This window comes from Carassius gibelio, chromosome A6 (genome assembly GCF_023724105.1).
Source record: "Carassius gibelio isolate Cgi1373 ecotype wild population from Czech Republic chromosome A6, carGib1.2-hapl.c, whole genome shotgun sequence".
Classification (NCBI taxonomy): Eukaryota; Metazoa; Chordata; class Actinopteri; order Cypriniformes; family Cyprinidae; genus Carassius; species Carassius gibelio.
Genome location: NC_068376.1, coordinates 17,764,464 through 17,785,069, shown reverse-complemented (window position 1 = coordinate 17,785,069; position 20,606 = coordinate 17,764,464). Strand labels below are relative to the sequence as shown.

At 36.2% G+C, this 20,606-nt stretch overlaps 3 protein-coding genes across 14 annotated transcripts in view; 2 read left to right on the top strand and 1 right to left on the bottom strand.

The window, feature by feature from the left end:
* LOC128015576 (mitochondrial import receptor subunit TOM70) overlaps nucleotides 1-2,692 on the top strand; it is a 9,514-nt gene extending 6,822 nt beyond the window's left edge. The window contains exons 9-12 of the mRNA XM_052599504.1: nucleotides 670-786; nucleotides 882-979; nucleotides 1,070-1,192; nucleotides 1,366-2,692. Coding sequence (XP_052455464.1) covers nucleotides 670-786; nucleotides 882-979; nucleotides 1,070-1,192; nucleotides 1,366-1,519 — 492 coding nt within the window. The 3' untranslated portion in view covers nucleotides 1,520-2,692. The remainder of the gene's footprint in view (nucleotides 1-669; nucleotides 787-881; nucleotides 980-1,069; nucleotides 1,193-1,365) is intronic.
* Nucleotides 2,693-4,749: 2,057 nt separating this feature from the next.
* Nucleotides 4,750-19,846, top strand: LOC128015570 (TBC1 domain family member 23). Of its 2 annotated transcripts, XM_052599487.1 has the most exons (19): nucleotides 4,750-4,899; nucleotides 7,435-7,549; nucleotides 8,004-8,109; nucleotides 9,108-9,312; nucleotides 9,571-9,694; nucleotides 10,819-10,943; nucleotides 11,052-11,098; nucleotides 11,218-11,321; nucleotides 11,476-11,598; nucleotides 12,135-12,227; nucleotides 12,349-12,519; nucleotides 12,626-12,668; nucleotides 12,881-12,987; nucleotides 13,769-13,905; nucleotides 14,195-14,239; nucleotides 15,048-15,136; nucleotides 16,591-16,726; nucleotides 16,988-17,182; nucleotides 17,831-19,846. In XM_052599487.1, the coding sequence occupies exons 1-19, from the start codon at nucleotides 4,862-4,864 to the stop codon at nucleotides 17,913-17,915; spliced, it is 2,088 nt and encodes a 695-aa protein (XP_052455447.1). In that variant the 5' UTR covers nucleotides 4,750-4,861; the 3' UTR covers nucleotides 17,916-19,846. The 2 variants fall into 2 exon arrangements, with proteins under 2 accessions (XP_052455447.1, XP_052455448.1); XM_052599488.1 differs by lacking the exon at nucleotides 14,195-14,239.
* Nucleotides 19,191-20,606, bottom strand: part of tp63 (tumor protein p63) — a 38,755-nt gene continuing 37,339 nt past the window's right edge. For 8 of the 11 annotated variants that reach the window (XM_052599489.1, XM_052599490.1, XM_052599491.1 and 5 more), the window contains one exon: nucleotides 19,191-20,543. In XM_052599489.1, the coding sequence (XP_052455449.1) occupies nucleotides 20,241-20,543 (303 nt within the window). In that variant the 3' untranslated portion in view covers nucleotides 19,191-20,240. The remainder of the gene's footprint in view (nucleotides 20,544-20,606) is intronic. The other 3 variants (XM_052599494.1, XM_052599498.1, XM_052599497.1) reach the window with 3 other exon arrangements.

Sequence of the window (20,606 nt, the reverse complement as noted above, 5' to 3'; positions counted from 1 at the left end):
CGGAAAAAAAAACTAAGATATTTTGGGTGAATTCCAGATGGCATGAGACTGTCCCATAGACAGCCAAGTAAAGTCCAGAAAAGTATGAAAGTCGTCATCAGAATAGTCCATCTGCCATCAGTGGTTCAAGCTGTCAGCCGTGCCACAAGATATGCTGTTTCTACCTGTATTTATGCTTTGATTTGAAAGAAAACAGTGCATCCTTGTGGTGTGGCTGACACAGAGGAGCATACGCAGTTTGAGTGATGTGGACAGATGCAAGAGGAGACTGCTAACAAAGGAATTGTGGAATAAAGTTATTATTTTAATTATCTTCACTTACAAACAGTATTCTCATTGCTTCATAACATTACGGTTGAACCACTGATGACAGATAGACTATTCTGACGATGTCTTTCATACTTTCCTGGACCTTTACACTGTTATTTATTTGGCATTCTATGGGAAAGTCTCAAGCCACCCGGTTTTCATCTAAAATGTCTTAAATTGTGTTTACGGGTTTGGAACGTCATGTGGTTAAGTGATTGACAATTTTCATTTTGGGGTGGAGTAACCCTTTAATGGATGTGGTCTAATGCTATTGACTTTCAACCAAAACAACCTGATAATGAGAAAATTCTGAATTTTACTCTGAGTTATGAACTTTAATAGACATTTTTTTCCTCATAGTACCGACAGGCCTACACTGGAAACAACCCATCCCAGGTTCAGAAAGCCATGGATGGTTTTGAGGATGTCATTAGGAGGTTTAAAAAGTGTGCTGAGGGCTATGCTCTGTATGCACAGGTATTGCTCACCTTGATTGCATCAAACACTTTATAAAATTATGCTTTATCATTCTTTACTTAACAAAAATCTAATGTCTTTGTTTTTTGTGATAGGCACTAACAGACCAGCAACAGTTTGGTAAAGCAGATGAAATGTATGACAAATGTATCGAACTAGAGCCTGATAACGCCACAACATATGTCCACAAAGGGTTAGTTTGATGTATTTTTTACTTGTGCGATCCTGGTAATCCATTAATGTTCAACGTAGTGAATACTAATCAGTTGTGTTTGTTTTGCAGTTTGTTGCAGCTTCAGTGGAAACAGGATCTGGAAATGGGCCTTGAACTCATAAGCAAAGCCATTGAAATTGACAATAAATGTGACTTTGCTTATGAAACTATGGGAACCATTGAAGTCCAAAGGTTTGTGATGTTTTGCTTACCCTTTTTTCTTTTTTTTTTTCTTTTTTTTTATTCCTAATTTGTAAGTCGTTGATTATATTGAAACATATATGTCGCTGTTACAACATTATGGTTTTAGTTCAGGACAAAACTAAAAAAAAAATAATAATAATTTTAATTTTTTTTTCCCACAGAGGCAATCTGGACAAGGCTATAGACATGTTCAACAAGGCCATCAACTTGGCCAAGTCAGAGATGGAGATGGCCCATCTCTACTCCCTTTGTGATGCTGCTTATGCCCAGACGGAGGTGGCCAAGAAGTATGGCCTCAAGCCTCCCACGCTATAACTCTTGCCTCTTTTCACCACTCTCTACTGCCAGGCCACAGTACACATCCCATAACCCTTTTTTTTTTTTTTTTATCATTATAAAGATGATCATTATCAATGAAAAGGAAGGCCGAACAGGTTCTGCTACCATGTTTATAACCATTTTTTTTATTTGAGTACTGGAAGGTGGCACCGAAAATGGTGGAGGAGCAGCAAGAGGAAACAAGATAAAACCGAAAGCAAGCAAGTGAAAATGACTGATGGCTGCTTTGTTTGATATCAAATCATCCTCCCTCTCTGAGTATGGCTTAGGCTATCTTGCAACTTGCAACAGTACTCATTTGTTCATGTTCAGCCTTCCCTGCCAATTGGTATGACAAATGTGAATCTTTTTGATTATATAATCTTAATTTAATGGTCAGCTATGGACAATGGGCTCTTTAATCAGTACTATTTTTTTTTCGTTCCATCCAAGATGCCAGATTCAGTCAGTTTATTCTATTATACCAGTGTATACCATCAGCAGGACTGGATTATGGATTTGTGGTTTAATGCTGTAATGTGCACAAGTTTTGTCCTTTTACGGTCACATCCTAGCAACCTTTCTTTGTTGTATGGGAAGTGAAGGATTAAAGTTTTAGTTGATGTATTTGTGTTATAAATCTGTTTTTGATGTGTCACTGCTGTGATGGCACTGTTCATGAAAAGGGGATTTATATTGAGGTTAAATACGTAATTTGGCCATACAGTTATTCTTTTTTTATGGGTTTATTTTTACCTCTTTTTTTTTTTACGTTCTGTGCAGCATTTAATAATACATGTGAATACAAATGATAAAGTAATATCCTATAGAAGAGATTCAGAAATGGATATATAAAAAAAGAAAATCTAAATCAAGACAAATTGCAGATTCTTTAATGCCCATCTCTTCAAACTGAGGCTATACAGTTTCAAATATATATATATAAAAATTATAATGTCATTTTTGTGCAAAAAAATTAACCTAGAAAAAAATATGAATCACCAAAATTACATTCCTCTCGTTTTATCTTTCACACTACACGGATCTGATTTTATTTTGTTTGGTTTCTCTGTGAAATAATGTCATTGAGGTGTATTTTTGAAGAATGGCTCCCTTCTTTATGAATCTAAAAGCAAGAAAATAAAAAAACACCTTACATTTAGCAACTAAGTTCTTAGTCCCTGGTATTTTTTTAATCTTACATTCATTTGTAAAAACTTGAGATATTGAGGTACTTTTAGTGGCATGTCCTTAAATACATTATGTATATTTGTGCCCATGGGGGACAATTCTATAGAATCCTAACTAGTTATATATACAAATTAATTGTTTGGTAGAAGTTTAAATCCCTGTTTCAGTTTCATTCGAGAATGGTGGTTTTCTTGATCCTTTTTAATAAAACCGTAATATAATTTTTGACTATTGCTGCCATGTCTTCATTATCTACATTCATTCATCCATCTTTTTAAAGAAAGTTCATTTTATATTATTTACCTACTTTAAGTTTGTTATATGACTTTAACATCAAAAACAACAAAGTGGCATTACAGTCTTTTAAATATGGATTGAGATGATGTGGCTCTATTTTTAAACCATTGTTGATTGAATGTGTAATACGGTACAGGGCTTGGCATTAACCCGACTAGACATAATAGTGTACAAAAAATAGGATGTGATAATTTCCCTATGCATGTATACATTTATTATTAAGCATTGCATAATATGTAAATGATTACATATGTTTGCTAATTTCTTTTTCCAGCCTGATCAATTAGTATTAATGGATTCACAGACCAATTTCAAAGGAACGAATCATTCAAGACTGCTGCATGTTTGAAGATCATGAATGATTGTTTAAAATACCTTACAATGCAAGCCAAGTGGCTCCACCTAAAGGTTAAAAATGAATTTGTGGAGCTTGATCTGTTGATAGTAGCTGTGCAAAATAATAAATACATAAATGGCTCATGTAAATATAAATAAAAACAATGAGAGGGGAAAATGTGATGTTGGTTAGGTTTATCTGTGTGTTAATGTATGATAATATCAAATAAAGAAATGAGTAGCTCACAATTCAAAAACCAGATTGGTGTTGTGTTTTGAATGCAGATTAGTTTGTATCTGTTATTATTTTTAATTTAATGATTATTAAATGTGCTTAGTTAAAGGAGGTGGTCACCACATGTCAAGGAACAGCAGATGAAAACTGGCACATTTATACATTAGTATATTTTTTTATTATACATTTTAGTTGAAGTCAGTGCTTAAATTTTTGAAGAATTCTGAAAGTAAAAATGACAGTGTGAGAAGTAGTATGCCGCCTTACTTTTTGGCAAGGTTAAAAAATAAAATTAGATCAGTAAATGAGCATTTATATGCAGTCATCGACATATATAAAGCATAAAACACTCAATGTGACAGAAATGTCTTAAATTCTGGTGCTATTCAATAATTTTGCTCTCAAAAGTCTTTGACTGTTTTGTCTTGCCAACATCTATCTTTCAGCAGTTTTATGCATGAAAGTGTAGAAGTTGTGAAAAGCATCATCATTGTCATATCATAGACTATAATGACAACAAAGTACATTTTGAAAAGTCAAAGCACGAGCCAGGGTAATGTTGTAACTGTCGTTGTCTTGACTTCTCCTCATGGCTAACATTTAAAACGTATGGTTGTCGATTTAAATGTTTCTCAGACAACAGGCATTTTGTTTTATTGATATTTTTGGCTAAATAAATAAATCAACCAACCCGGAATAAATCTACCTCACCAATTCTTTTTAAAAACCCTTCAAAGGTATAACTGTATGAAGAAGCAGCTACTGAAGATACAAGAAGTGGGCAAAGAGTGAAATGTGTCTTTCCTCCCTTTTATCAAGACAAAGTTCACAACAGTGCATTAAAAATATATGTAATATATATATTAATGAACACAAATGATATTTAGCTTATTTATTAAAAAAGTCTTCTATTTTATTTATTCGACAACACATTACAAATGACACAAATCACACATCAATGAGATGCATCTTTAGAGGAAAAATTTACAATTTATCCCAGATCAATTCAGCAGCCTAGTAGGCTGCATGCACAACTAATGCATTTGATTTATTTTGGAAACAGGAAACACTTGTCATGTCATGTTGAAACTAAGCTGGTCTAGAAAGGTTTTTTATTAATCAAAGCTAAAATCTCGCTCTTTTAGAATCAATCCACAGTTTTGCTGATTATCGCGTATTACGTCGCGTCTCGACTTGTGCTAAGCGCGTGCGTGCGTGTAGTCGTAGCGACAACACGCTGGTATTTACGACACAGTTTGACGTGGACCGTCACCACAGCAATGGCGGATGCTGTAGGGGAAGTGCTTCAAGGCAGCTGGTAAGAAAACGCCACCGATCAGTTTTAACGTAGAACGGTTCACGGTTCCTAGTCTGATATTGTCACTTGGAACTTGAAGTCCGTTGAAGAAAGACTATTAATCTAGCTTTTTCACGACAGCTGTTTGAGTGTCAGGTAGAAAGCGATGCTGAGCTAAACAGCTAACGTTAGTCCGGCTAGCCAAAGCAGCGAGTGTATATTGTTTGGAGACTTCAGATGTTTCACAGCCCTTCTTCAGTTTGACACTGTCATTTTATTTGTGATCTGTATGATACGTATTTTATGCGATTAAACGCCATTGTTGTGTTCTCGTAGAAGTTGGTTGTGTTAAAACCGCTTTTGCTAGGTGTTACTAGCGTAGCTTTGCAGACAATAGAGTTGTGATGATTCAGATCTAATCTTAGTTTTCGCTACCATTTCACTATGGCCAGGTTTTTTCCTCACTAATATGGTAACGATGGGTTTAGCTAACGTTTCTCGGCTCTTGTTAAAAGCGCGAGTTCTTCCGTTTAGCCGTGTAAGACATCTTTAATTGCTGTAGCAAGTTACCTTTTTGAAACTGTGATCCAGGAACTGACTGAAACAACTTTATGGATTTTTGTGACTCTTGTCCTCTGAGGTTGAAAATAACGACAAAGATCATAGTTTCAATTATCTACTGAAATAACAAAATGGAAAAGGAATGGTGGATTACTGTACAGTTTTTTCCCTCCTTCTTGTGATTCTTATTATGACTCAGTTATGTCTTGTACAGTAAAGTTGTATGAGCATCAGACTCCTCTTAAGTTATAAATGTCTGAGGAATGTATGAGTAAATTTTCTATTGATAGCCCAAGTAAACTGAAAACTTATTGACGTCAACATTTATTGTGCTTTATTGTTTGTGTTGCCATGTTTTGGTTTAGAACAGAACTGTTCAGAAAACCATTTCCAATCTTGAAGTAATACACATGTATTTGTTACCATTTGTTAAATTGTCATATACCTGAAGATCAGTCTTTTCACTCATAATCCACACACCATTAAAGTTTTCTAAACAGTTTTGCTTACCATTCTACAGAGGAACTGCAAAATAAAAAGTATTTAGCAGTTCCTCCACAACAGGAACATATTCACACACAGACATCACAGACATTTTATTTTTTGCATTTTATCCTCTTCCTGTTTTCACAGACAGTGACCAGGAAGATAAATGATTCCGATAAATGGAGATTTAGGATGTGGAGATAAAAGTGTGAGGGTGGCGTATATTTCAGTCTGTAATATCAAAGTCCATTACACATGGCGTTTCTAAAGTTTTTTTTTTTTTTTACCTAAATAATTTGTTGGCTCCTAAAGTTTCCTGTCTTAAGGCATTATTATTATTATTATTATTATTATTATTATTATTAAGGCATTCAGCCAAAATATCAGGACGTGGCAACTTGCATTTCTCACCCCAGTTGAGAATGCTTGGTATGGCTGGTTGTTAGACAGCTTTCGTCTTCTTCCTTAAGACTATGTCAGGAATTTAGAATGAGTGTGGAACCCATCAACAATAACCTTTACACTATATTTGGGTCTTTTTATGTATTTATTAACCAATTCTATTGATGTAAATAAATACCAACATTACTCTGTAAAAAGTTTATTTTGTAATATGATGTATGTTTTAGCTGCAGCGGTTGTACACATTAAATAATTGCAGCATTTGCAGTGTGTTTTAATGAGTGATGCAGATGTTCTGATTCCAGCAGATGTTTTCAGCAGTAGAGTGTGTGTCTGAGAGTGTGGCTTTGTCTGGGTTTTACCTCAGTTGCCTAAGATAAGTCCAGTGCTCTCTTTTTGTCTCCTGGAAATCCCCACGCCAAGTTCTTAGCTTCTTTTGCTAGTGTCTAGAGTTTGTAGTACTTTCGAGAGAAACCCTGGAGTGCTGTGCCCTTTTGACTGAATATTGCACTTGGTGGAAGTCTTATTCTCCAGAATTCTCAGTAATGTGTGTTCATTCATAGCGTAGCCATGTCAGCTGGTGTGCACAAACACGCCTGCCTTGTTATGGCAATATTAATTTCTGTATAGCTGCTCAGCATATTGCTCATAAATGATTAATGTCAGAGGCTGTTCACACTGGATGCTTTTTGCTATCTGCCTAAGCTATTATTCCAAATCAGTATTGTTACACTGAAGACTTAAATAATGGCTGCTGAATATTCAGCTTTGCCATGACCGGAATAAATCACATTTAACATTCAAAATAAATAAATAAATTTTATTTGAATAATTTCACTATTAGTGTTTTTACAGTATTTTGATTAAATACACAGCTTTCGTGATCATCATAATTTTTTTTTTTCAATATAGAATAATTTAGAATTTTTACATACTGTTGTTTCTGCCATTTTGTTACTGTTTCGTAGTTCTGAGTAAGTAAAGCAAACCCATTTGAGCCCACAAGGTCTGAATCTGTCCTTGACTTCTTCTAAATGAAGTTTTGAGTGATTTGATCACAGTGTGTCGTGTGCATTTATTGTGTGTGTGTGTGTGTGTTTTCTGAAGGAATGATGATCTGGCTGATGCTCTTGACTCGGCAGAATGTGATCTGGACACTGACCAGGATGGTGTTATCCAGGTCCGAAGCCTACCTCCACAACAGCGGGCCAAGCTATGGATGGTAGGTATATATATAATATGTGTGTCTGAAGACAAAATGACTTGACTAATTAGCCTGTTTAGCATCAAGTGGAAAACACTGACTATATGGATTATAAAAGCTTTGAAAAGATTGTACATGCTGTGTGTTGATGAGTGAGACAGAAAAGGCATTAATCATGCTTATGATAGAATACATAAGAGATCCATGCAGAGCTTTGTTTTAAAGGGTTTCCTTGAGAGACAGTGGCTCCCAAAGGGCTTTAGAGAGCCTCTGTATCGATCAGATGTCCATTAACGAAACTGTAGTAGGTTTGAAGTGTAGGACCCTTTAAACATACACCCCATGGGGATGGCATTAGCTTATATCATACACTATGCTTTAGGAGCCTTGTTGAATTTCAGTTGCTTTCTTTATGCACTTTTTTCCCAAAAGTTTTAGTTCTGGCTCTGATTTTGAACATGTGTGTTGACAGATTGCTTTGAACGTGTCTGGTAAAGGAGATAGTCTGTCCTCATGGGATGGGGCTTTGGACCTAGCAGAACAGACGCTCATTCACAACCGCAGTCAGCAGATCATTGGTGAATAACCTTTGCACACATCACCTCATTTTCATTGTGCCATTTATGTGTGGTAATGCACTGCACCTCTATAGTATATCAGTTTTATGAATGTGGTCAGACACTTTATTATAAGCCTGCAGGTTATTCAAAACCTCCTGTGACATATTGTGTATTCCACACACATTTGCCTGTTAGCACGATTTTCTGTTTGATTGTTTGTGTACTTCTGCAGTTTTAAAACACTTTAACTGCAGTGATGACTTTATTTGTAAAGCATGTCTTGAAACTAAACTAGCAAATTATTTTTGTTATTAAGAGTACCTTCTTTGTATTATTTTGATTTAATTTGTAATGCAATTAGGCATTTTTATTTAGAAGGTTCTTTTGGAGAATTTGTTTTGTAATTTGTTTAAAGTCTGCATGCAATCTCCTCTTTTATTAGGCATGCTATAGCTATGAGAATTATTCATTCATGTATATTTATTTTCTATTTTTGGGCCTCATAATGTTTGATTAATATATCATAATTCAGTCTTTTTTTTAATCAAATATGTCACAGTGCAAAATAAAAGATCTGTCGCTATTTCAGTTTTATCATGACTTATTTTATTTAGATTATTTTCTGAATAAATAATATTTATTTAGTCATTTAATTAGTTATTCCAGCTCAAATACTTAACTTTAATTTTAAAGTAAAGTTTGTACACTTACTGAAATAAATAATGCTTTTGATAAATTTTGAATGGAAATGAAATTAACACTCATACTATTATCTAAGAAAACAATTGATGCTATCACACATTGATTTATGTCTTGCATTTTGACCAAAGTTAATAAACCAACAGTACTAGCTTGGTAGCTCATCTTGGAAGGATGCTTCCAGAGTCATGATAAATCTCATGCATTCTTTTCTGTTCTGTGCACAAACCCGCTATCTCAAACAATGTACTGGTGAAAAATATGAGTATGAAATATGGATTTCTTATATTATGATGGTAATTGTTTTTTTCATATAGATGAGCTAGGCATACCAGTAGAGGAAGGACGGGACCTGGTGTCAGACGTAGAGTCGGTGATCACATTTTACTGCAAGTCCAGAAATGTCTCCTTCACTCCAGATCTTAGTTGGCCACACATCCTCAAACCACTCCTGGGCTTACAGCTGTCCCGCAAAGAGCTCTACAACTGCTTCTACGCCATCATGAATAAATACATCCCACGGTAGGGGTGTTCATATGTCTGTCTGTGTTTTTCTTTACTTAAAAATGAATAAAATGTTGGAGATAATGTAGCAAAACTGAATCCCTGAAACGATTTAAACTGAAGAAAGTTTGTTAGTTTTTTAACCTCTTGACCTCTTCAATGTCTTGTCTGGCCAAAAAGGACAATTGAAACAATTAGGTTGGCAGAAGTGGGGCATGCAGGTTTTATATATAGCAGTTTTCTTGATTTAAGGATCATATTATTTGCCCTTTGCAGAGACTGTGTTGTGAAGGGAAGACCATTTCACCTCTTCAGACTCCTGCTGCAGTACCATGAGCCTGAACTCTGCTCATTCCTGGACACAAAAAAGATCACTCCTGATTCCTACGCCATCAACTGGGTCAGTCGATCTCTGGCCTGTTTGAATATTTTATCAAGTATTTGGCTAAGTACAGGGCTGTCCAATCCTGCTCCGGCTTGCCACAACACACCTTCCTGGAAGTTTCTAGTACAAGTTTCAAGACCTTGATTAGCTGGTTCAGGTGCGTTTAATCCAGTAATTGAAGTTGAAGCTTTAGTCGAGACTTAAGTCTCTGCAGAGCAAAAGTGGGCGTTTAGCCCCTTGTGGGTGTTTTCAAACTAAATGATCCCCCTTACCCAACCCCATTTACACTGCAAGATTCAAGTGACCCAATTCCAATTTTTCCTCTCATGTGGCACAGATCCGATATGACTGGTGAACACAAATGAAGCAGGAAAAAACCGCATGGATTCCGATGTTCTCAGATCGGATTCAGGCCTCATTCATATGTGGTAATAAATCGGATGTGAATCGGATACGTGCATTTGCATGTGCCATGTAAGCAGACAAATCGGATATTCCCCAGTAAATGCGAGTTGTGCGTCATTAAAAAAAGTGACGTCAACTCAGGTGGACACCACCAACTGAGATCACATGACTTATTATAGGTGCACAATTTGCCCAGGCTGCAACAAGGGCTCCTCTTTTTTTTCTCCGCCGTACGAGACCAATGTTTTGCTGATTTTTTTTTTTTTTTGACTTTTCAGAATATTGTGGAAAGCAAAACACTATCATTTTATTTGCATCTGCATCCATTGTATTTCATGCTGTTTTAATTCCTTTTCCGGGTCAGAACATCTACGTTTGCTAGTTTTAGCAGTGTATAGTGTAAATGCAAAAATCAGATATAGTCAGAAAGTTGGATTTGGGAATCAAGATCTGCAGTGTAAATGCAGTCAATCGATCAGGAATCATGGTGTAAAAACACCCTGATCTGGAAACTCCCATTACTTTCCTGCAGATACCTATACTTGCTTTAGTCTGCGCGACAGTGGCCATCCAGGAGCTGGATTGGAAACCCCTGCCTTAGTATATGTAATTTATACTTAACTCATACTTACTATGGATCAATTCTGAAAGCGTTTTATGGTCATCTTCCTAAAATGAGTCAAATTATTTTGAGTTGTATGCTAAAGAATCCTTTTTTTCCTTGTATCCTGCAGATGGGCAGTCTCTTCTCTAGCAACTGTCTCCCTGAGGTGTCACAGGCCTTGTGGGATATTTATCTCCAACAAGCGGACCCTTTTCTCATTTTCTTCCTCATGCTCATCATCCTTGTCAATGCCAAGTATGTGACAGTTCAGACCGTTCAGTGCACTCAATCAATTAATGAGTTTTTCTCACCCGTTTATGAGATCAAGCAAAAAAATGTTTTCTCTGTTTTTCTGATGTCCAGGGAAGGCATCCTTGCCCAAGAAGGAGACAGCAAAGATGACATCATCAGTAAATTCTTCTGTTCTTTATTTATTAAAACAATACTTAAAAAAAATCTTTACCATTGTCCTGTGTGACCAAAGTATACAGCTATACATTTTCTTTCTTTCTTTTTTTTTTTTTTCCAGAAATGCTGGAGCAGTCACCAGCATTACTAGAGGCAGAGGACATTGAAGACTTGTTCTCTTTAGCACAGTATTACATCAGCAAGACGCCTCTATCTCTCAGAAAGGTAAGCATTGTCTGAGTTCTTTGGGCTGTGTATTAACAACTTCTTCTCAATATGATGCACCTCACAATAGATGCATCAAGATCGAATCGCGGTGTATCACAGTAACGGTTTAGCAGGTATCAGATGTTTGTTTGTCTGGTTTATGTATGTGCAGGAGAACCATAATCTGTTTGGCAGCAGTCTGGTGGCTCTGAAAGAAGAAGACATGGACCTCAGTCAGGCTCTGTGTTTGCCTGTATCTGTCCCTGAAATCCTGCAAGCCAACCAGCTGCAACCTGTGAGTCCCAGCTCGAAGATAACTGGCCAAAACATCATCCTTCATATTTATTCATGTTGACGATCAACATTTAAAGGGGTAGTTCACCCAGAATTTGTTTTCATCATTTACTATATAGTAAATGTATAGTATGTTTACTATATAGTAAATGTATAGTATGTTTACTCTATAGTAAATGAATAGTATGTAAACCCCTACTAGTGGAAATATCTTTTAATATTCTCAAATTTTATTTTATTTTTTATCAAAAAGCACTGTAAAAGTAATCAATATGAATCAAATGGTTTAATCCAAGTCTTTTGAAGAGACGAGATTGTTTTATAGCATGTTTACCATATTTCAAGTCAAGCACACAATTTTGAGCTTCTGTCCACCATATTTTATGTGCTCCTTATATGTAAAAAAACTATTTTGTATCTGACCCTGAACCAACTGTGCACAAGAATCAACAACAGATGAGTATCAACATGTGATGCCCTTTGTTTTTTCCAGAGATGTTATTTCTATTAATATGCATGTTTTTGTATGCTGTCTAGGAGGGCGTGAGGTTTTTTGTAGTTGACTGCCGTCCTGCTGAGCAGTACAATGCTGGTCACCTCTCCACTGCCTTTCACCTGGACTCTGACCTGGTAAGATTTTTTGCAAGCAGAGAAGGCATGTGTGGCTGCCTCATGGAGAAATTGCACACCGCTCCATGCACCTCGGTTTTCTTCACCAGCAAAACCGTAATAATATGCTATTGATTCACAGATGCTTCATAATCCTTCTGAGTTTGCCCTGTCAGTGAAGTCTCTCCTGGAGGCACAGAAGCAGTCTCTGGAGTCCGGCTCTGTGGCAAGCGGAGAGCATCTGTGCTTCATGGGCAGTGGACGTGAAGAAGAGGACATGTACATGAACATGGTGCTTGCCCACTTTCTGCAGGTCAGAACTGCATCTGCTGCTACATACGGAATTGTGTAAATTTATTATTGGAAGCATTTCACAACTGTTAAGAATACAAGTGGTAAATCTCTCTTTTTTTTTTTAGAAAAATAAAGAGTTTGTGAGCATAGCAAAAGGTGGATTTATGGGTAAGTTCTGTTTTTAGTTAAATTAATAAAACATTTAATACATTTTTTGTATTGCATCTGTGTATTGTATCTTTTGGGCAAATATTGGACAAAATGTAATTAGTAAATCAAATATAAATAAACAATTAAATGTAATTTGTTCAGATACTAAAAGCAGCAGTTGCAATATGCAGATGAGACTGACTATATAATTGATTTTCTTTAATGCTCAGCGTTGCAGAAGCACCTAGCAGATATTAATGTTGAAGGGCCGGATAATGTTTATGTTCACTGGATCGTGAGCACCTCAGGATCCCACAGCAGCCTCAGCTCAGCTGACGTGAGTTTTGTGTGTGTGATGCACTTTACAATGCTGTGTTACTCGACGTGTAGCCTTCAAACCATGCTTTTTTGGCATTGTCTATTATAAAATATCTATTTTTCTCAGTCCGATTTCAACAGGGTTTCTGTGGGTCCTAAGTCTTAATTTGTGTCTCCACAACATAATGCTTTAAATCAGAGCAGGATGTCTTGAATTCAGGATGTTGCTTCATTGCAAAAAAAGGAATATCTTTCGGAGTATTTTTGTTTTCCAACATAAATATCTAAACATCCTGAAAAAAAAACAAATTATTTGAGGAAAATCTAAAAAGAAATCTTGAGCATAATAAATTAATTTATGCCTTTTAATGGGGTATATGAAAATGTCCCTTTTATGGAAGTAGATTTTTCTGAGCATACGTCTGAATGATTGATTTTTTCCTGTAAAACAAATGAAAAAGTAATGGAAATCGGTCGGAAGTTGTATTTTCAAACATTGATCCTCCTCAGACATTTACATTTAGAGAACATATTTATGTTAAAGGTGTGTGATTTTTAATTGTGGATAATTAATGTCTCCAAAGCGTATAGTCTTAACTTATTTCCGCATTGGAAAAATAAGGTGGACACGTGTGGCATATTCCTTTTATTTTCTGGGTGATATTTATTGCCATCATGTGGACATTTCAAGTAAAGCAAGCCATTAAATGTTTCAACTTTCACTGACAAGCAAATGCCTCTTTAGTCTCGGATAAATTATCTCCCAAAGTTAATTCAGCTCATCTCTTATATTGATCCAGGGGGAACTGAACAGCACAGATGGCAAAGGAGTTAAATCACTTGTCAACAAAATGACCTTCGCTCTCAAGTCAAAGTCAGTTAATGTAAAAGAGAAGGTGATCAGCTTCATTGAAAACACTTCCACACCGGTGGAAAGGTGAGCATCTTTCATATTCATTGCACTGGACAGGCTTTCTTTCACATTTTCCTTTCCAGATGTGTTCTATCTTCTATTAACTGAAAAAAGAAAATATGAGGGCTGTTTAATGATCAGAGGCCAGTTGCAAAAACGTCTACACTGTCTTATTTTTCACCGCTACTTGTATTTAAAAGCAAGAACAAGCTGAAATTATATTATGTCGAGGAATTTCTTTAAAGTGATTGATTTTCTGAAGTCTTTCTGTTTTAATCCTCTTCCCGACCTATGCCCTGTTATTTCACACTAGAATATCTTTCAATCTACCCTGGCCAGACAAGGGAATACTGGATCGGTAAGACTTCATTAATGTTTGTCTGTAGCCCCACCAGCGTGCATCTGGTTTCCGCATCATGCCCTCTCAAGGTGGCGCTATCCGCTTTAGCTCATTGTAGGTGTTTTTAAAACCCTGAGTAAAGTATGCTCTAACACCATATGCATCTGCATCACCTGCATCTATAGTGCAAATATCCTTTTCATCCTTCTGAATTTCCTGTTTCCTTCTCGGATACTTCTGAGAATAGAGTAACATTCTAGAAACTGCTCATTTGTCATCCACTACCAGGCATTCACACGCATGTGAAGTAGAATTCACAAAGACCACTCGGAGAAGTGGAAGCGGTCTTGTCACTTTCTGACAGTGTCGGCAGTTTTGACCTCTAACAGTGCTTTTGCCACTTTCTTCTTCTTTTTGTTTTACGCTAGCAGTTTGTGTCTCACAGTCTGATCTCTGCTGTCTGGGTCCTCATATGTTTGGAGAGAGAACACAGTCTTTCATTGTTTTTATACAGATTTGATCACAGCTGTGCAAGACTGGGACAATGAAATGTTAAAGTTGTTCAGTTTTACAGTAAAATGGACTTTTGTGCAGTGCCTGTCCTTCCACACTTTGATTCTCATCTCTGGTAGATTGCGAACATGTTAACTTTTCTTTCTTCCAACTAACGGTACTCACCTTTTTAATCCTAGAGGACACCTCATCTCACTGCCATGCTCTTAGAATGTCTGTATTAGGACAAAGAAAACAATGTTGGTGTGAAGGGCAAACTTTTATTCTTCTTGTAGGTTTTATAAGTACCTTTGATGCTTCTTATTTCCTTCAGGCACGTAAGCAGCAGTGATCGGGTGGGGAAGCCGTACAGGGGAGTGAAGCCTGTCTTCAGCATTGGTGATGAGGAAGAGTATGATACAGGTAAATACACCGATTTAAATCAGGGACATTCATAGTTCATACACACTTGCACTATTGTAATTATTTATAACAAACCCTTACTCTTTATTATTATTATTTTTTTTATCGAAATAAGTTGTAATATAAATATTAAATGAAAAACTTAAATGTACAAAATTTAAATTACCGTATTTTTCGGACTATAAGTCGCACCTGAGTATAAGTCGCATCAGTCCAAAAATACGTCATGATGAGGAAAAAACATATATAAGTCGCACCGGACTATAAGTCGCATTTATTTAGACCCAAGCACCAATAGAAAACATTACCATCTCCAGCCGCGAGAGGGCGCTCTGTTTTCAGTGTAGACTACAGGAGCACAGAGCAGCATAGAGCGCCCTCTTGCGGCTGTAGACGGTAATGTTTTCTCTTAATTCATTTCTCTCCTTTCATGTCAAATTAATTTTGATAAATAAGTCGCACCTGACTATAAGTCGCAGGACCAGCCAAACTATGAAAAAAAGTGTGACTAATAGTCCAGAAAATACGGTAAAAATGTTGTACTAAACTAAAACTAAAAACTACATTAAACTACAATAAAGTTAAAACGTAATATAAAAAATTACAAAGCAGAGACACCCCCCCCCCCATAAAAATAAAAGCTGATTAAATACACAAGCTAAAAAAAAACAAAAAAGAATCCTGTATGATTTGTGCTTTTTATTTAGTATTTTGAAGGCATAAAAAATATATATATATATATATATATATAGAAAATATCTTGAAAATGGGCATTTCTCTCCTATGCTCTTCTCACATACTCCTCATGAGAGAATGTGAAAACAGAAGTTTCATGCTGGTGTGTGGAATATATTAAATATGATTGTAAATATAACTAAATGTAAATCATTTTAATACCTACTGGGGAAGCTTGTCGAGCCTTCCTCTTGGGTCTGGCCCCCTGGTGGAGAACTACTGTACTAAACCTTTGCCATTCTACGTATGTGACCCTGGACCACCAAACCAGTCTTAAGTCTCTGTGGTATGTTTGTAGCGATAGCCAAAAATACATTGTATGGTCAAAATTATAGATTTTTCTTTTATTGCAAAACCATGAAGATATTTTGTAAATTTACTACTGTAGATGTATCAAAACGTCATATTTGATTAGTAATATGCATTTGGACGAATTTAAAGGCAATTTTCTCAATATTTAGATTTTTTATTTTTATGCACCTTCAGATTCCAGATTTTTTTTTTTATTGCTGTGTCTCGACCAAATATTGTCATGTCCTTACAAACCACACATCAGTGGAAAGCCTATTTATTCAGCTTTCAGATGATGTATAATCCTGATAAAAAAAAAAAAAAAACCCTTGTCACTGGTTTTGTGGTCCAGGGTCACACTAATAAATTCAACATTTGCGTTTTTACTAAATGTTTTTTATAAACAAAAATTTATTTCATCTTTTCAGATGAGATTGACAGCTCATCTATATCAGATGATGACAGGAAAGAGATTGTCAATATTCAGACTTGGATCAACAAACCAGATGTGAAGCACCATATTCCATGTAATGAAGTTAAGGAGACTGGACACATGTTCTCAAGGTGAGGTTGTCCGCCTGAACACATGACATGGGTTGGCCCTCCAAGTCAAAATCATCAAATAAATTTAAATACAAAAAAAAAAGAAACATAAAATAAAATAATGTTATATTTTATGTTTACTAAGGTAGTCTGTAAACTAATACTGTTGCATGTGAAAAGCTGTTATAATCATAGTCCATCCCTTCAGATACTGGGCCGTCCTATCTGGTGGATGGTGGGTTGAGTATAATGGTGATAACCCTGTTGTTTTATCTTCCACAGCCATCTGTTGATCACTGCAACACACATGTACTGTTTGAGAGAGATCGCTGCCCGAAAAGGTTTTGCTTACATCCAATCCAGGCAGGCCCTAAACTCTGTGGTTAAGATCACCTCCAAGAAGAAGCATCCAGAACTTATCACTTTTAAGTTTGGCAACAACAATGCTTCAGGAGTGGAGATATCGGCTGTGGAGAGGTATGCTAACTGACAACAGGACACCAGTTGATATTTTACTTTCACTTTTATTTCACATTATCTCCTAGTCTCTATAATACTGTAGACCAGTATAATAATATATATAATATATTCAATTACAGTAGCTTTTGATTTATACTTTTCAGTTTTAATTTTAATATGTTGATAGGTTCCCCTTATCAAGCATTAGTAAATGCATTAACTAATAATATTTAACGATGAGTAATACATGGATTACAGTGTTAATTTTTGTTATTGTTACTAACCGTAGTAATAAAAATAGAACTGTTGATTGTTAGTTCATGTTAGCTCAGGTCCATTAAATAATTTTAACATACCGCGATTTTAAATACAGCTTTTGATTTGTTTTTTTGTAATTGTTCAAATTAATATTATAATATTATAAATAAATGCTTTAGAAGTATTTTAAATGCTTATTTTGTTAACTAATGTTACAATGGAATAGGATGTCAGTTAAAATTTGTTATAAAAAAAATATATTTTTTATAGTTTTAATTAATAGCTAATAGCTTAACAGAATATATAGATATTTGTAAAAAAAAAAAACATTTTTTATTACATTAAAAAAAAATTTTTTTTGGTACATTTGAACAACAACTGGTATCAGTGTTGTGATCTTTCCTGTAGGTATTTAATTCCAGATGCGGGTGACGCCACTAAAGTCATCAAACAGCAAATCATGAAAGTTCTGGATGCTATGGAGAGCTCTTAGTGACGGAGACGTCAGAGATGCTGCACTATGGTCCAGGTATCCAGGAAACACCACAGCTCCAACCAAAACCACCTGAAGGGGAAGGAGGGACTAGAGCATTCCCACACTGTTTTTTCGTCATCACCCAGCCCCCACCCCTTCACCTCCTCCCTGGGCAACACTGACGTGGAGTTCTGTCATGACTTTTAAGGCACGTTGCCGTCAAGATTGACAGGAGCTCTCAAACTTTGGACTTGGAGATGTCAATATGAGAAATGGTTATTTTGTTCATTTTGCTTTTGTGAATTTGATTTCGGTTTTGAGAAACCGACCTAATTAAGCAAGTTTGATTTATCCTCTCATTTATTTGTCTCGAGCCTTAATGAGCTATAGCTTTTTATATGAGTCTCAAACAGGGTGAGAATAAGATTTTGGAACCTCAATCGAGGAACTTCGTTGCTCTTTATCTGCTTCAGTGTTTGAGGTCACACATTCTTTAACCATTTGAAGATGTAAGCGTCATATATTGCTGCATACTCATGTAACTGAGAAGAGTATGATTTATTTATCAGATCAGTGTTTTTACCGCAAGCAGATTCACCAGGAGCCTCCGTACAGGCATTGAGGTGAATAAATATACTTAATTTTCATATTTGGGAAGTACGCTACCCTGCAGGATGCTGCTTGCACCAGTGTGACACACGAATACTTCCATGCATCTCTGCTGCTCTGTGTTGATTGACCAAAACTCCCTGAAATTATTAGAACCTTTTGTCAGTATCTGGTTCCATAAAGTTGAAAACTTTCAAGATTAAAGGGAACAAGTCGGTGAGGCAATTGAAAGTAAAAGGGGTCATCTCTAAGTAATGGCCAAGTTTACCAGAGAATGTATTGTGAACCTGAAGTTTTGGATGCCTGCCACCTACTGTTGAGAATAGTAATGCAAGTTATACCATATACTAATGCGAAGCACAAAAGAAAAAAATGTAGCCATCAAAAATAAACGTAAATATAAACCTAACACAAGTCAAGTGAATGTTAAATGAAGACTAAGGGTGGATGATGCATATTGGAACTAGTCCTGTCAATTTGTCGCACTATGCGAGTTTTAAAAATTAAAATTGAAAGTCTTAAATGAGTGCGTTAAAAGAAGTTCAGAGGACCGTATCCCCAGTGCTCAACTTTAACCATTGTTTATTGTCTGTTAAACCACAGAATGCCATTGAGAAAATCCACTATGCCTGACTATTCCATTGAAATAAAATCAGTTTGGTTCTATTAAACAAAAAAACGATGTTAAATGATATTTTTTTTATTTGGTTTATATCAAAATAAGTACATTGCAACATATTTACAATAATTCCATAATCGTTTGATAAAGAATCGTTTACTCCGTTGTCACATGAACGCGTAATACAAAAAAATCTGTACAACATTACCACAGAGGGCTAACAAGTATCAAGAGAATTGGAAATCTGTTTAAAAAAAAATACTGAAGCCACATTACATTGGCATTGTACCAGTGTAAATCTCTTTTATACTTTTAGAGGCCAGTAAACAGCATGTCAGACTGCCGACAGCATCACAACCGTCAGAAGCAATTCAATACTTACTGCAATTCGATAGTACTGAGAGTGTCTGCAACTCACAAATGAAAGATACAAAGAAGGGTTTACAGTATTACATAAAGGCTACATGACAACATCAGTCTTACACCACGAGTGAAAACGAACGAATAACACTTTCTGCGAGCATAAAAAAAAAAGAGAAAAGAACCATGTGCGATTTCGATTTGAAGTACATACAAAAATGAGACTGTTCGCCTGCAAGGAATGATCGTCACAACAAAGAATACAATTAACACTAAAGCTCCTGCTGGGAGGAAAAAAACCAAAACAAAACAGAAATACACCTTTGGCCATGTAACAAAAAAAAAAAAAAAAAGAAAGAAACCCCAAAAGTTCAGTGTGTAGTTTGTGAATAGTAAGAACATGTCAGTATTTCTTAAGTGCTTGGTCTCAAGAAACAGTAAAAAATTACAATTTAGCAAAGCACCATTTCCCCTCCGCTATTGCTGTTTGCATTCAATTAAGGGGCTTGAAATGATAACCAAAGCTAAATCCACCAGAAGAAAGTGAAACCATAAAGGACTTTAAGTGCATTTTATCTGCCCATTTAAGTTTAAGTGAACTAGATTTATTTTTTTATTTTTTTTTACGTCACTTGCAGAGGAAAACTGTGAAACGATCTGGACCAACACCAAGTGTGTTAATAAAACAGAGCGTGTGAGTGTTTATGTGCATGGTTGTGTGTATGTATATCGTTGTGAACTGGGATGCGCCGCGTTCATTCTCCCTCCTCCTTGATGCGCTGTTGCTTGTTGCGGCGGGAATCTGGAGCCAGGTCGAAAGAGAAATCGGTCCAGTCGTCTCGTGGAGGAAATGAAATGGTCTGACGGAGAGTGAAACGCACTGCATCGATCACACGCTCGCCTCGGGCTTCAGTGGGGCCCACGCTGACGGTGGATGTCCCGCTAGAGGTGCGCAAGATGTGGGGAGGTGGAGAAAACTCCATGGTCTGCCGGTACTCCATGATTCCTTTCCAGATGATGTGCTGGAATTCTGTGGGAATCTTCAGCCTAGACAAGTCCTGTGGATAGATATACCACAGAGCTCATGAATACAGTAGCCATTGCTCTGATCTCTCCATCCA

Bases quoted from the DNA above. Each gene is read 5' to 3' on its own strand.
- LOC128015570 (XM_052599487.1), top strand. From the start codon at position 4,862: ATGGCGGATGCTGTAGGGGAAGTGCTTCAAGGCAGCTG. The intron at 12,988-13,768 runs GTGAGTTTTGTG...ATATTGATCCAG, and splicing joins GCAGCCTCAGCTCAGCTGAC to GGGGAACTGAACAGCACAGA. The intron at 16,727-16,987 runs GTGAGGTTGTCC...TATCTTCCACAG, and splicing joins ACTGGACACATGTTCTCAAG to CCATCTGTTGATCACTGCAA.